A 15,108-nucleotide genomic window follows, 5' to 3' on the forward strand; every position below is an offset into this window, starting at 1 on the left:
GATCTATCGCTAATTTAAGCTTGTTATAAAAAATACTTTATTTATTTAGAAGAGCTTTTATTAACTTTTTTATTCTTTTTAATTTATTAAAAGAGAGTCTAATTTTCATCTTCTTACTATCGAACTAAATTTCTAAAAATTTAATTAGAGTATCTTTCTTATTCTTAATATAATTTATCTTTAGATTATAATTATCGTAGATAATATTAAAGTTATTATTAAATTAAATTGCGTTATTATTAAGCGAAAGAATAGCGAAGAAATTATCTAGATAGTAAAAAATAATACTCTAGAATAGAATAATAATAAGTACTTAATAAAGGGTTTTAACGAATAGATCGAAAATAAAGAATATAATATATAAGTTAAATAATAAGAATCTATCGATATAATAGAAGTTATTTTAAAAGAAACCTAGTAGCTAAAAGTTTAATTCGGCTATAGAAATATATCTAAATACGTTAATAAGGTCTTACTTAATTATAATTATATTCTCGCTTTAGATAAATAGAATATTAATAGTATCGTTTAATATAATATATTTAAGTACTTTATAAATCTTATAAATATAGTAATTAATAGATTATAACTATAGAAAGAAAAGATCGTAAATTCTTCTCTAGTTATCGTTATGCTTTAAAATAAGGTTTAATAAGAATGAAATAAAGTATTTTAAGGGTTTTACGTCTAATCGTATTAGATAGTTATTATTTTTCTACTTTTAAAAGTCTTTAAATAGTATTTCGAATATTATAGCGATATTAAGATAAGATTTATTTAATAGTAACTAATTAAAGCCTTAATAATCTATTTTAATATCGCGGGCGATAATTATAAGTAAGATATTAGCGAATATCTAATTAGAGTAATTTTTAAGCTATTTCTTTTAGTCATCTTTTTTTAATAAGCTATATCTTTTTAATAGAGACTTATTTAGCGAGATAAGTATATATAAAAATAACTTAACTATCGACTTAAAGCTTCTCGATATTAATTATAATTAAGAAATAAAAGAGAGTCTTATATCTAGCGAGGTAATATTAATAAAGATTTCGTTAATATAGTTAATAAAAGGATATAATTAGTTATATATATTATATATATATAAATAGCAATAACTTTAAGAATTATATAATTTATTATAATTAAATTAATTATAATAAAATAATTAAGAGTTTTAAGTATTTTAATAAGAAGATATAAAAGTAATACTACGATATATCTAAGATAAAATCTAGTTTAGACGTGAATTATATAATAGGTAGACTCTCGATTAAATCGACGAGGGTCGCTATCTTAGAATTTAATTTTTTAAGTAATTATTAAATATTTATTACGTATAGATATTATCTTAATAAAGCTAAATTCTATTATAAATAAAGATCTCGTAAAAATAATATATCGATTAAAAGATATAGATAGTTAATAGATTAGAAATATAATAGTAATAGTTTAATAGAGCTTCTTAAAGAGATAAGATAACTATTTTATAGATAAAGAAATATATAATTTAATTATAGATCTCGAAGTATTAAAATAGTTTCTTAAGTTTCTTAGTCTTCTTATTATCGCTAATAAGACGATTAATAAAGCTATTAGATAGCTTATTAAGATATTTAATATTAAATATTTTATAATAGATTTATTTAATATATTTTAGATTTATCGCTTTAAAACGAAGAAGAAGGAAGGTTATTATAGGGTTATTATCTTAATATAAGAAGGAGCGACGCGGTATTGCTTTTGTCTTAGACGGTGTTGGTGTTCTCTACTGTGGTAGGGCTAAAGTTGGCTGTGGGGCTTGGAGAGGTATAGGCGATGGCTGGGGAGGTGGGGCGAATAGGAATGACTGGTGGGTCGGTGGTATAGGGGCTTAGGGTATGGGCTGGTGTATGGTAGGGGTAGTCGACTGGCGATAGGTATGGATCTTATTGACCTCGTTCTATATGCGAGCGAGTTCGTTATGGTTCTAAAGTATATTGTTTTCGTCAGTCTATACCCATTTAAGTTCCTGATAGATCAATTGCAATTGAACGGTGTAGGGATTATGGACTGGGTCTGACGGGGTGGGTGGTCTTACTGAAGGATCTGGCTGGTGAATAGGAGGTATAGCGAGAGTAGGTGGGGGGAGGGGCCTATTAGAGGATCCTTCTATGGACGGTTCTTGTGGAGGTGGTGGTCTGGTGGCGGCAGCCTGACGTGTAGCTATGGCCTTTGCGGTAGGCTTGCGAGGATGTTTGGGTGCCATTGGTAGTGGCTGAATAGCAACGGGTAAGAATAATGTGTTTTCGAAATGAAAATTGCTTTCGTCTGATGTCAGGAAAGAAAAAGTGCAAAAACCTCTTCTTGCGACGAGAGGAACAAGAATGAGGAGCAAAAAACAGGTGGGAACACCGCCTATTCAAGGCTCTTCCAACATGGCAATCTCGGCTATCCTGCCATAAGTGTGTGCTGTGCCCTCACTAGCCCCCAGTCAAGCTGTGGCGAGTAAATTACCGAATCATACCCCAAGTAATGGCAAATTACTGAATCATACCCCTAGGGGTATGATTCAGTAATTAGGGGTATGATTCGGTAAGGATTCATAGTTTCGGGGTATGAATTAGTAATTAGCCCGCCACCTATCTCAGCCTCAAAGCTGCCCTTCTAATATTCTTTCGCTCTGCCTTGACGGGTCTCATCAAATTCTGAGCATGATCAGCAGAACATCCTTATTTGCGCACCATCTGTTCAACGACGTCAATTCCAGTCATCTTCTTCATCATCCCATCTAGCATTCCGAACGGCAAAACCGTGCCAACCCACGCCAAACCCGCCTTGGCACCCCTCCAAACATTCGGCGGTGGCCTCTTCCTCGACAAATCCTGCACAACTAGTCCCGCCCACTGCTGCGCCGGCATACCCGCATCCTCGAATGCATCACCACGCATCGTCCTCTCTACCGCCTCCTTCGCCGGCTCATAAATCGAGCCCTTCGGCAAAGAAGCTTGCGTCGCTTCCTTTTGATTCTTTATAAGGTTAGACGCCACGGCTCCCGTCTTCAGATCGACAACCGTGATGCCGAAGGGTGCCAGCTCCAGCCGCTGCGAATCTGAAAACATTGCCATCGCAGCTTTCGAGGCGTTGTACGTGGACTGGAACGGTATCGTCGTTTAATAGCCGCAATAGACGTTTGGTTTACAATCATTCCCTTGGACTTCAGCAGTAACGGCAGAAAAGCCTGCGTCATGGCAAGGTAAGACCACACATTGAGGTCGAAAATGTCTTTGGCCTTGGGGATGGAGAGATCGGAGGCGGGCATGCTGTACGCGGCGCCGGCATTGTTGACCAAGATGTCGAGGTCGGACAGTTTGCGGACACAGTCGGCGATTGAGGAGTCGGATTGGACGTCTAATGTAAGCGTTTCGATGCCAAGAGACGCGACCTGCGTCATCTTAGAAGGATTTCGAGCCGTAGCAAAGACATGCAGGCCGGCTTCATGGAAGGCGATTGCAAGGGCGGCGCCCAGACCGCCGTCTGAGCAGCCGGTTATCAGGACTGTTCGTTTGGAGCTGGAGATCTTCTTGTCTGCCATAAGCTTTGCCTGGATTAGAAGCAGCAGAATTGAAAATACTGAGAAATCTCGAAATTGGGTTTGAAATAATCGGAAGAAAACCTGGGAAGAAAGCACTATGGGAGGGCCAGATAATAAAGGATCAAGGGAAACCGAAGTTATACTCATGTATTCATAAGTGATTCGTATACCAGTCACAACGACTAAGTAGTCAGATTTTAGGATATAATCGTGGCCCCACTATTCGCTACCTACTCTACCCGGATATGCAATCTCCAAAATTCGAATCTTGATAATTTATCATTCTATAGCAAATAGTAAAGTATTGAAAAAACGAAAAAAGAAAAATATATCTATGCAGAGCGTAAGAGATAATGATTTCTAAAACTTAGACCAACACCAAGAACACTTCACCAGAGACGCGTCCTCCCTGAAAGACAATTATTAAAAGTGCATCACCAAACGTGCGTCCTCTCTAAAAGTGCTCGGAGACGGTCTAAAATCCGATAAATCTGAGATTTCAGTAATTCGTCCTTTCACAACAGTGAAATAAAAACATTAAAATCCAAGATTTTTAAAGCTTTAAGGATCTTTCAAATCAGAGTTGTATTATTGATAACGTTGTATTATAGTGTAATAAAATCTACCTGAATTATGTAAGCCCTACGCCGCGTAACCGAGGGGGGGGGTAAGCTTGGGGTGAGTTTCCGGAGGGTATCCCCCAAAACTCACCCCCGGTTTTATCGGATCTAAGACCGTGCATTATCGGGTATATACGGGGTACAAGAGCTAACCAACTTTGGCGATGCCAAGACCTCGCGCCCTCGTCAACCCTATGTTATAGGGATTACACGATAGACTCCTGGCACAAAGTCCATGCCATACTGAAATTTGGGTTCTAAAGAACTGCAGACTTGTAAACCAAAGTGTACGATATTTAGAGCTCTTTCGAGGATAGACTGCGAGGGTTTTCAAAAGCTTGAGATTTGAAACCAATCGTACTGGCGGTGAGAATGGAGATAAATCCCTTGTACCTAGTAAGATCTTTCTGCGCTCTACTTAGGTATGCAGCCCATCCGAATCCATTAAACCCTGTTTTCATGCCCTCAACACCCTAACTCAGCGCTGCACGGACTCCATGCAATGCCAGTGGAAATGAACTCATTACACATAGAAATCGAACTTTGTCAAATTTGTCCATCGTGCCTAGTGACATTCTCGTCGTCCAGTAATCCCTCCCTAGCCTCAATATTACCGGCCGATTCTCCATGCTGGTGTCTTATAACGATCGACCCGAATCTCGAGCCAGCAGCTGATGAATTACTCTCAGAAGCCGATTCGAGTCTCGTTTCCCAGGTGTCACTATCCCCAGTGTTCGTTCTTTGAGTCGCAGGTCTGGGCACAGCGCTCAGTCGACGTATACCTGGCCGCGATGAAGACGATGAGTGGAATGTAGTCGCAGGGCGAGTGGAGGATGAAGAATGAAAGGTAGAAGAGAAGCCGCCCCGGCGTGGGGTGGCTGAAGAGATACCATTTTCGGATTCCGAGCTGGAATCCATGCGAAGGTCACGCTGTCGAGAAGCGGAGGATGACATCGAGGGGGGGGAGATGGGGCTTTCGGATTCCGAGGAGTCAACATGCAGGATATGCGGTCGGATATAAGATGAGGGCGATTCTGACTCGGCTGAAGATTCATCGATGCGGTTGGAATGGATAAAGGCCTCGGAATCGGATGAATCCATACGTGAGTGGCGAGGTCGAGTAGAGGTCGAGGGCATGTCCGACTCGTCGGATTGGTAGCGGCGATGGAAAGGCCCTGTAGGCATACCATCCCTTGTCCACCCGGCCTCCGACTCCGAAGAGTCCGCCCGTTGTGAGTCTGGACGTTGGATAGGGAGTCGCGGCTCTGGGGATGTAAGAGCGGATCGTCTGTTCTCCAGGCTTGGAGAGCGTCTTTGCTCAAGATTTGGGGACCGGTGACCGGAGTCGGTTGAGCTCAAGCTGGGCGATGGAAGCTCTTGACTTGGATCAGGCGAAGGTAATTCAGGATAGTTCCATTTCGGCTCTGGGGTTGAAAGCTCAGATCGTAACTCCTCTGGACTCGGAGAAGGCATCTCCGACCTATCCACAGGCTCAGCTGGCAGCTCCATAATCCGGCTCTGGGGTCGTCGCTTCTCTCCGAAGGGAGCGAAGAACTCATGACCATCAGCTTCGGAAAGCGGGGGTGTCATTGGGACTTCAGCAACTGTGACGGTCGTCGTGGTATTCTTCTTAACCTCTGGCTGATCGGAGAAGTCGTGCTTGCGGTCACTCTCGATATCGGACATAGCCCCGGGCTCTTCAACAGGAGCCATAGCAAGTTTTTGGGATTGGCGCTTTCTACGAAGACTCCGGAAGATGAAGAAGGAACCGCAGAGAGTAGCGATGAGGACAATCGCGATGGCAATTCCGGCTATAGCTCCTGTACCAATACCGTGGGAGCCATTGTCGGTGGTCTTGACGATGGCAGTGTTGCTTGAGGTTGGATTGGCGGTTGTAGTACCGGTACCAGTTGTGTTGGCATGTGATATGGCTACGATATGGCTTGGCGCAGACGTGTCGAAAATTGCCTGTGAGATTGAGAAGTTGGATTGTTCATAGTCGACGATTAAAAATCTATTGATAGTCAGCTTCCGATACCTGAGGCACCATCACGAGATAACTTACGATTCCTGAAGGAATGTTCGGCCCAGCGTATATTGTGTGTCGTCGCTTCCACGCTGTAGAGGAAAAAATCGGGTTTGAGATGAAATCAATGGAGCCGTGGCGATGAGATCGAAACTGGCGTAAGGTAACGTGATGTTGATCGAAGGACTTCCTCCAGTCAGACTGTTTGAGAGTTGAAAAACAATGCTGGCGTTCTGCTTAATGTTGGCTTCATGACTGCTGTCATTGACAGTGTATAAGTTGTGGATTGGGTCCAATGTAAGGCCAAATGCTTGTTGAAATGCCTCACATGTCGATTCGGGGAGCCATAAATACGGAACGGTTGAATCCACGAGTGCAAGGATACCTTGGGACAGCAGTGGCGTTTGGGTGGTTGAGTTGGAGTAAGTGATCGACTGTAGGCTAACGACAAGCTGCCTCGTGACCATAGGTGCGAAGGTAAAAGAGACATCATTGGGGACGAGTCGTGAGGCATCGTAGCCACCTAATGTCAAGCTTCCGTTGGTACCATTTTGCCCTATCAACAATTAACGGCGAAAGCGTATCATTTTTGAGGCAGCCTTACGGTAAGAAGCACCAGCAGTGTAACCAAAAGACAAGCTTGGAATCAGGTTCTCATTTCTGAGTGAGCCTAGGAAGCTTGGCGATGTATCGCTACTATCTGTGCTGAAGGTGATGTTCTGAGACGAGAGGCCTAAGCTGCCCAGGTAATAAGTATTGGTTTCAATGGCAGCTATCACTTGATGATCCAAGGATACGTTGGCGACATCAGACTGCCCAGGGATCCCAACAGTGTCGTAGCCAAAGTTGCCAATCTGAGAACTAGCGCTGTATGGGTTGCCCAGGTTGGTCTCCGCCGCAAGCGAGTAGAGTGCATTGACGTTCCAGGTGGATGATTTCGTGGAGTCGTATGCTCCACCTCGAGCTCCCGTACAGTTTACTGGATAGGCCGGACCGCAACCTCCAGGCGCGACCACCCAGGTTGACGAAACCTCGGTGGACACCAGCACTTGGAGCTGTTGAGGAGGGTTACCGACATTGATGAGGAACGAGGACCAAGGGCCATCGTCACCAATGCTGCACGGATGTACTACATCAGCGTCCGACCTTGAAGCTTTGAGAATATAACGTAGATAAAGGTAGGTAGACGTACAAATCTCCGCTTGGAGCAACCACGATCGGCGCAGCCTCGATCTGCATTATGAATTACCGGTTTTCGGAAGATAGAAAGACAGAGAAATATACACAGAATTGAAGGGTAAGGAAAAACTATAGGTATGAAAAAGGTATCATCTTTGGTACTGGCAGTAATAATATTGATGCCTGTGGGTTAAGGAAGAGAGATGTGGAGTTGCGCTGACACTGTAGGCAGGTTATATTAAGAATCGGCGGTGGAAGAGACGGAAGAGAATTATGGATGTTATGCTGAAGCATGGAAGGGTCCAGAGCATGGCGCGCATGAGGATGGTGTGGTGCTTGGCTTAATGCCGGTCCTACTTTAACAACATGGCGTGGGATTGCGATGCGCTTCTTTTAGTTCTTGGGGTTCGTTGGCTGGAAACATGCAAACCCCTCGTTCTATAACACATGCATGTCGCGAACATTTCGCTTTTCTTCTTTGCTTTGCCAATACCTAATAATAATATCTGTCACTCATGTAAAGAGTAGACGATAATCATTTCCCATCCGGATTGCTGCTGTTGATTCCGATTGTCTACAGCTTGAACCGAATGGTTAAATCACGTTGATTGCCATGTGCCTGCCCGTCTTGAAGGATCCGCGATCGCCGGGTACTTCTCTTCCATGGTCAAGAGAAGGCTGAGGCTGGAGGGGGGTGACGAACTGACGATAGCGGGGAATCCTTGCTGTCTAGCAGGTGATGTTGGCACTAAGTATCTATACTCGACGGCGTAGAAGATGCGGTAAGCACTAGCTTCTAATAGAGCTTAGCCGAGGATTGTTAGTGTGTATGATTGCTGCACTGCTCCTCTTTGACTCGTCTTTTCTCCTCTTCCCCCACCCTCTCAACGGCTGATGTGAGATAAAAAGCGCCAACATTATCCAATCATACTGTCATCTTTCTCCGACGTGCAGCGGCGCCAATTATAAGCTAAGGAATAGAGTTCTGCTCAAGGCATCCTACAGGATTCTGCTACCAGAAACATGCCCAGACAGCCTTACAACCCTCACCGCTCAGCAACAGCCCCAACCGCATCCTTTCGCATCTTTTGGCGGGAGAACGCCCATACATGGCACCAACGCCGAAAAGGAAGCTGACTGTTACCATGGTCCATCGATCGGAGGCCAGTCAAGTCAGCGGCCCGAATGACGAAGAGCTCGCAGCTTCGATATCTTTGATAGCTCCGATAGCGCCTTGGAGGGTCCCATGCGGTCGGGCCCTACAGAACTGAGGCTTCCCGATGCCGTCATGCGTCAGTCCGTCCAAGCCCCCGGATGGCGTTGTGAGTACCTGATCGCTAGCAAGAAGATCTTTACCTAGCTCTGGAAGTGGAGGCTGTTGTGGAGGCCATATATGAAAGCTCTCAGCCCAAATAACGTAAATCATACAACATCTGCTCCCATAGAATCCTGTCGCTACCCTCATTCCTCGCAACCAAACAGTAGACAATGTCTTCGTTCTTGTGGCTCTTCTTCTTCGCAATAAGCTTGCTGCAGAACCCTGCCCTTTGCGTTCCCCAAGGTAAGAATTTCTCTTCTGTCTACGTCCTAGGTCTTCATGAAGCTAAGAAATTTTCAACTAGGGGCACTCATTACAGGCACCGAAGCAAGCGAGTTCCTACCATCAGCTGCCCCGGATTTGGCCGGGCCAGGAAATGCGGCCGCCCCATCAGGCTGTGGTGACTGCTATTTGATCGCGGACGTTGCTGGTGAGCATGATACACGGACTGAAAGATGGAGATTTTATTTGCTGAATCGCCTACGTCAGGAGTCGTGTGGTATCAGGAAGTGTTTATAAACACGGCCGCAACCGCCGTAGTGTCAGTGGGCGTTGGAAATGGCACGAGCGCGACAAGAACATCAATTCACCAAAATGAGGGTCAATTCACCGTCGGCAACCCAACGGCCACGGACGGCTCGGTTGCTTTAACGCAGATAAATTTCCAACCGACTGCCAATGTTGGCGGAGCTGAGTTGTGCGTACGATCGCTCTTACATTGTAACACAGATGCTGATCTCAACTAGGACATCACCCACCGCTTACAATGTCTTTACCGGTACGATTTATGGGCATGTTATTGAAGGGCCATCATTTGCTGACATATCTGCAGCATACTCCATCACGTCCGCGTTTTTGTCGAATGGAGTATGCGTCACAACTTCTGGGTCCGCTATTCCAGTTTCCCCAGCTTATTCGGAAATCTTATCCTCTGCAAACGGCCGAGTTACCCTCGATGCGAACGGACAGCAATCATTCATCGATTACTTGGGTTTCAGCACTTGCTCGGCCGGAGGGGAAAACGTCGTTGCGACAGCATTGGTCCAAGTCTTGAATACGACGACTACTACTACAAGCACGTTCTCGAATGTACCGCTAGCGGCTGTGATGGCTAGTCTAACTATAGCTCCTGTAAGTCTTCTAAACCAGGTGGTCCGAGATTATGGTTGAATGTGCTCTGCCATCCGGCAGATTTTGCCTGAATGTGTCAACTTTATCGACGCTCTTGAGAGCCTGAATATGAAGCAGGCAATGCTGATCGCTATCTCTTCCAGCAATCCGTCCCCGCTGCAGCTCCAGGGGCCACTACCACTGCCGCATCGACCACGATCTTTCCCTCCGTTGGTGGTAAGCAATCTATTCACGTTACACGTTTTTCGTCCATAGCCACCTCCGAGTCGCAAGCTATGTTTTGGTTGCATCATATACTTAAGACCCTTTGAACGACTCGGAAGTTGCTTCTGAAGGCGAAGACTGACTCCGAAAATCTAGTACCCGAAATTGTCATAGGCAACCAGACCATTACGCCCACCCCGAACCCTGTCGGCTTGTCGATCTTCAACGGTACATTCACTGGTCACCCCATCACGGCGTCGGGCAGTGGTGTCGCCTATGCCACAGGAGTAAATTTCACCACTACCCCGGAAATTTTCACAGGAACGGCAACGTTGAATAGAGCCGATGCTTGGTTGGCGGTATGGCTCACTGGTTTCCTGGGACTGGGAGCGTTTGTGTACTATTTGTAGAGTGTGGGATTAGGATTATGGGGCTTGACTTATGATACCGCCAATAGATAATGTTAATTGAATGACGTTCATGATCAAATGTCCAATATTTGAACCAAGGATTGTTCCTGAGGTCTGAGTGGTTGACCATGTAACCATGTTATCAGGCGGGAACGTCCTCTGCATCCGTGCCGAAGGCGAGCAAGGGGCGTACCATGGCCCCTGTACCTTATTAGATGCGTCGTCAACGGTCGATTATTGACGCATGTCAACATGATAATGTGCGGGCAGATAGGTAAGTTTTGTCATGCGATTAGCGCTACGAGTAGATTAGGGCTAAGAAATCAAAAACATTCTGCCAAGCCTTTCGCGTTATCATCATTCATCATGGGAAGGGCGATGGAAACCCGTCCTCGTATACATCTTTACTTCTCGACTGGAAAGACAAGATCCGAGTCCACCTTGTGTTTCTTAGCTCAGGCTTTCCTCGTGACAATCCACCGAGTCAATTCGTGCAGGTCGAATGTACGGAGAACACATGTGTCAATCCCACTTACCCTGACCGTGACCGCGCCTTGATGCTCATCCGGGTAATCACAGCATACCTCCCATATTATGACATTGAAGGTATTTCACTTCGCTGGCAAACTCAACCAACGATTGTTCTGAAGTGCACCATCGGAGGAGATCTCGTTACATCATTGGAGTAGTTGGGGTCAAGCGGAGGACTGCCTGCTCAAAGATTTTCCTCTTTCATTGTCCATTACATTGAAAGTTTTGACCCGTCCACGTTGATTGCTACTAAGATCAAGCACTGACTAGGTTTCCAAACGCCATGGCTTCCAGTCCTACCAGCGATGGCGCCCAAAACGAACCCCTCTCGCTCCGCGTCCTCGGTCTGAACTCCGGCACCTCAAATGGACACCGTGGAATGCGTTCTATGTCACTTCACCCAAGCCTCGCCTACATCTTCCCCCCACCTCAAGATTCTCAGATACAATGCTATCGACAATCCACAGTCATTCAGCACAGACGCTGGTCTGTCGCCCGAGGATACAGTGGCCACGATTACAAGAATAACGGCCGAGGCCATTGTGAATGCATACTACACCTGGGGCCCAAAGGATAAAGAAGGCAAGCTTGATTTAGAAGAGGTCTACATGTGCGGTGGCGAAGCTTTCTACCCTAATACCTGGGACTACGTGCAGCAGGAGCTCGGCCCTAACGTACGAATGACCATGCTGGACGAGTCAGGCGTTGGCGGAGAAGCGAAAGAGAATATTACATTCGCCTTCCAAGCTACGGATGCGGTGCTGGGCAGGCCATTAGTGGTGCCGCAGAGGGTCGAGAGAAAACCATCGACTATCGTGGGGAAAGTCTCTCCAGGAAGGAATTACATGGAGCTGATGAGGACCAGTATGGCCTTTGGAGGGAGTTTTGAGGGCGATTGTCTGCCACCTGTCAAGGAGATGGTACTTGAACGATGGGAGGGCAATCATGCACACAAGTAGAAACCAAGGAAAAGGTGAGCATCGAAATTGGCCGGCAATTTGTGACTTATCCGGGAGACCTAGTTTTGCAGGCCGTGAAGCAGTAGGAAGTGCTATTCATGGGTTGGAAGTTTTCCATCTTTCGTGAAACGAGTATCTTGGTGGTACGTAGATGCCATACATGTTCTCTCAAAGTCGCTATCATATCTGCATGCATATGTCTCTCAAAATCCTCCACATAATCCATCGCTCTTTTCCCAATGCTAATCTCAACTCCTATGCCCTATCAGCAATTAGCCCATCCAATCAAGCACTCCCTGAAAACACTCCGAGGCACGGGGTAAACACTCACAACAGCGCCAACGTAATATCACCTCGAATGCTCGCCTTCAACTCCAACTCTATATCCAAATTCAACTCCAGTCTCAACTTCAACCCATCCTGCTTCATCATCTCCTCGCTTTGCCCCTCTTTCTTCTCCCCCTTCCCCTGATTCGGTTTCCCGCCCCGCACCGGCATCTCCCCGCGCTGTGCGCGCGCGTGTGTGACTGGACCGTCCATGGATTTCTCGTCGCCGCCGATGTGCTGGAGGGGTTGCGTGGCGCCGCCTTTTGCTTCGGGTGAGGGCGATTCATCTTCTTCTTCTTCTTCGCCGTCTTCGTTCAAAGAGGGCATTTGCTTTTTCTTTTCTTGGGGTTTCTGCTGGGCCTTTCGGCGGCGGGCGCGGCGGGATTGGGAGCGTGAGCGTTTTCCCGGGGTATCTGAGATTTCGGAGTCGGTCATTTCTTTCGTTTGAGGACTTCTCTTTGGCGCTTCGCTGGAGGACATGGTGGTGATTGAGGGGTTGGCTGGGAGGAGTGGCGTGGGTGATTGGATGTTCTTGAGAGTAATGCGCGGGATTGGAAGTGTAGATGAAGAGGCTGGTCTGGATGGGGTCAAGGTGCTTCGGTCGTTGCACCGGTGTTTGGTTGGATTTTGGGACGATGCTTGTCGCCTCAACCCAAGATGACTGAACTGAAGAAGAGGCTGGTCAAGATAAGTCTATTGCGAAGTACATACCGTTCAAAAATAGAAGAACGTGACAGTTTGTTGAAGGTTTGTTGTCAGCCATCTTGATGTTTCGCGATTTCGCAGACCGTCATGGCTGCAGGGATCTGGGCCTGGTTCGGGTCTTTGCGTGCCAAGGTTCAGCCACCGGAGATCCCTGTATTTCACGTTTCTCCACGTTCTTGCCAGCGTTCCTTGAGCATATTTCCCACGGTCTTTGCAACAATGGTAGACCAGACAGAAACACTGTCTTTACCACTTATCCCCCCCTATATTCTGGGCTCGTAGGAGTCAGCGCGTTAGAAGATTTGCAGCAATCCACAACATATCATCCATGATTCAAATGTGCGTGTTCTCGTCCAACGCCACATAGCTCATACTTTCGGCAGGGATTCGGCAGGCAACTCGGCGACTATGCACCCGGATTGGCTGCTGGTCTCGTGCCCCTGTCGGCTCTGACCAATCCGAAGCCATGAAAGACTGCGCTGTGACGGCAGATTCGAGGGCGAGGACCGGGCTTCTGAGTGGGGGACGCGGTTCGAGTGGCTGGGTCCGGAGAAGAAGAATCAGAGAACGTCATGCGCTACGTTTTGTTCTGTCCGTACCAGCCATCTCTCTTGTTTTGTGATAGTTGTTCCTTGCTTACTGACGTCCCATGAGCTTCATCTTCTCGTACACTCCAAATACCTTCGCCTGCGCCCAGCACCAGAAGATCCCATCGACCCAAATTGAATGCAAACTCGCCCTGACACCCCCAAGCAGGCCTTCGAACAACACCCCAAGATGGCAGAAGAACAGTCCCGCACGGACGAAAGCCAAGCCGTCGCCGGCGCCAACGCAGCAGTATCCGGCGACATAAACGCCCAAAGCCCCCAGAAGAAGGTACAGGAGACTAAGCGCACAGCACCAAAGTTGCCGAAGAAGGGCTCGCAGCAGAACACACCCAAGAAAGAAACACAGAAAGGCGGTGACTCAGAACAAGAACCGTCGCACGCGTCCGAAACAAATGGCAATGCTCCTGCTTCGCAACCACAGTCTCGCGCACAAAGCAAGCGCAGGCAGAGTAGGGGAAGGGGTAGGAGTCAGGCGCCGGAATCTGATACGGAGAGCATTGTGCGCAGCGACTTGTCTGATGCGCAAGGTGGCCGCCGGAACAGGAATCGCAAAAAGAAGCCCACGAAAGAAGCGGCACCTCCTCAGTCCAACAAATCTGGCGGTGGGCCTCTCGATTCCCTTGACGAGGTAGGAGAAACCACCTCCGGAGCACTGGATAAGGTCCAGGATACTGCAGGCGGTGTGACAGATCAGGCTGGCCAAGCTGCAGGCGGTGCAAAAGATCAAGTTGGCAAGACTGTTGGTGGACTGACTGGTGGAGGGGAAAAAGGAGAAGGAAAAGAAGGGGAAGATGGAGGCAAGGGAGAGCAGCTACGACTGCGCATCGAACTCAACTTGGATCTTGAGATCCAATTGAAGGCGAAGATTCACGGAGATATCACTATTGGTTTGTTGAATTAGCGTGATGGATCGGTAGGCCTTGAGGCTTGATGTATCAACATGACCTGCTGACGCAGGAGGAAGAAGCGGGTTTGTTTTAAAGCATGCGTAATTTTGTCGACTGAATGAATGTGGATTGAGGTTTTGGAAATGGGATTTTGGTATACGCCTGGGACCGATTTTCCAAGACTTATGTTGTCCTGTATGTCTGCATGTCGGCCGCCATGTTCTTGCAAGATAGAAATTTTCAAACCTTGGTGATTGGCTTGGATATCTCTTGCACGACCTGGCAGACCGTGGCGTTCCCAAGCATGGTCTCAAGCAGCGGGTGACCTCGAGCGAGCAACCACAAGATAAACACAACGACATGAGGTTGTCAGTATCAAGAATCATCGAAGAGTGATTCGCTCATGGTCTAGTAGCTCGAAGAGGCTAGCGCTACTCTAATATCCAGCCCCATAAGGCTAAGCGATGACCTCGCACCACTCGATTCTGGCTCAGCGAAAGTAAGAGCTTCAATTTCACAACTCGACAACGACAACAAACTACACTTGTGTGACTGCGTTGGTGGATGGCTGTTTAGAAGAAGGTTAGCACAATCTGACACCCTGGTACCACGTCTTCCTCCGGAGACAG

At 46.7% G+C, this 15,108-nt stretch overlaps 6 protein-coding genes across 6 annotated transcripts; 3 read left to right on the forward strand and 3 right to left on the reverse strand.

Moving 5' to 3' along the window:
• Positions 1-2,711: 2,711 nt before the first annotated feature.
• On the reverse strand, positions 2,712-3,574 carry HO133_004776 (uncharacterized protein; the record flags this gene model as incomplete). Its single annotated transcript, XM_037295689.1, has 2 exons — positions 2,712-3,134; positions 3,182-3,574. 2 exons carry the CDS (start codon positions 3,572-3,574, stop codon positions 2,712-2,714), a joined length of 816 nt encoding a protein of 271 aa, XP_037157690.1.
• A 1,166-nt stretch (positions 3,575-4,740) lies between these two features.
• On the reverse strand, positions 4,741-7,459 carry HO133_004777 (uncharacterized protein; the record flags this gene model as incomplete). Its single annotated transcript, XM_037295690.1, has 4 exons — positions 4,741-6,208; positions 6,260-6,776; positions 6,825-7,336; positions 7,413-7,459. 4 exons carry the CDS (start codon positions 7,457-7,459, stop codon positions 4,741-4,743), a joined length of 2,544 nt encoding a protein of 847 aa, XP_037157691.1.
• A 1,428-nt stretch (positions 7,460-8,887) lies between these two features.
• HO133_004778 (uncharacterized protein) lies at positions 8,888-10,462 on the forward strand (the record flags this gene model as incomplete). Its single annotated transcript, XM_037295691.1, has 7 exons — positions 8,888-8,960; positions 9,022-9,147; positions 9,207-9,414; positions 9,464-9,495; positions 9,550-9,848; positions 9,992-10,064; positions 10,209-10,462. The coding sequence occupies 7 exons, from the start codon at positions 8,888-8,890 to the stop codon at positions 10,460-10,462; spliced, it is 1,065 nt and encodes a 354-aa protein (XP_037157692.1).
• Positions 10,463-11,358: 896 nt separating this feature from the next.
• On the forward strand, positions 11,359-11,952 carry HO133_004779 (uncharacterized protein; the record flags this gene model as incomplete). The annotated part of the gene is made up of 1 exon (XM_037295692.1): positions 11,359-11,952. The coding sequence occupies one exon, from the start codon at positions 11,359-11,361 to the stop codon at positions 11,950-11,952; it is 594 nt and encodes a 197-aa protein (XP_037157693.1).
• A 248-nt stretch (positions 11,953-12,200) lies between these two features.
• On the reverse strand, positions 12,201-12,759 carry HO133_004780 (uncharacterized protein; the record flags this gene model as incomplete). The annotated part of the gene is made up of 2 exons (XM_037295693.1): positions 12,201-12,207; positions 12,284-12,759. The coding sequence occupies 2 exons, from the start codon at positions 12,757-12,759 to the stop codon at positions 12,201-12,203; spliced, it is 483 nt and encodes a 160-aa protein (XP_037157694.1).
• A 1,002-nt stretch (positions 12,760-13,761) lies between these two features.
• Positions 13,762-14,875, forward strand: HO133_004781 (uncharacterized protein; the record flags this gene model as incomplete). The annotated part of the gene is made up of 2 exons (XM_037295694.1): positions 13,762-14,479; positions 14,766-14,875. The coding sequence occupies 2 exons, from the start codon at positions 13,762-13,764 to the stop codon at positions 14,873-14,875; spliced, it is 828 nt and encodes a 275-aa protein (XP_037157695.1).
• Positions 14,876-15,108: the final 233 nt, after the last annotated feature.

This window comes from Letharia lupina, assembly GCF_014066315.1.
Source record: "Letharia lupina isolate WasteWater1 chromosome Unknown contig_2, whole genome shotgun sequence".
Taxonomy (NCBI): domain Eukaryota; kingdom Fungi; phylum Ascomycota; class Lecanoromycetes; order Lecanorales; family Parmeliaceae; genus Letharia; species Letharia lupina.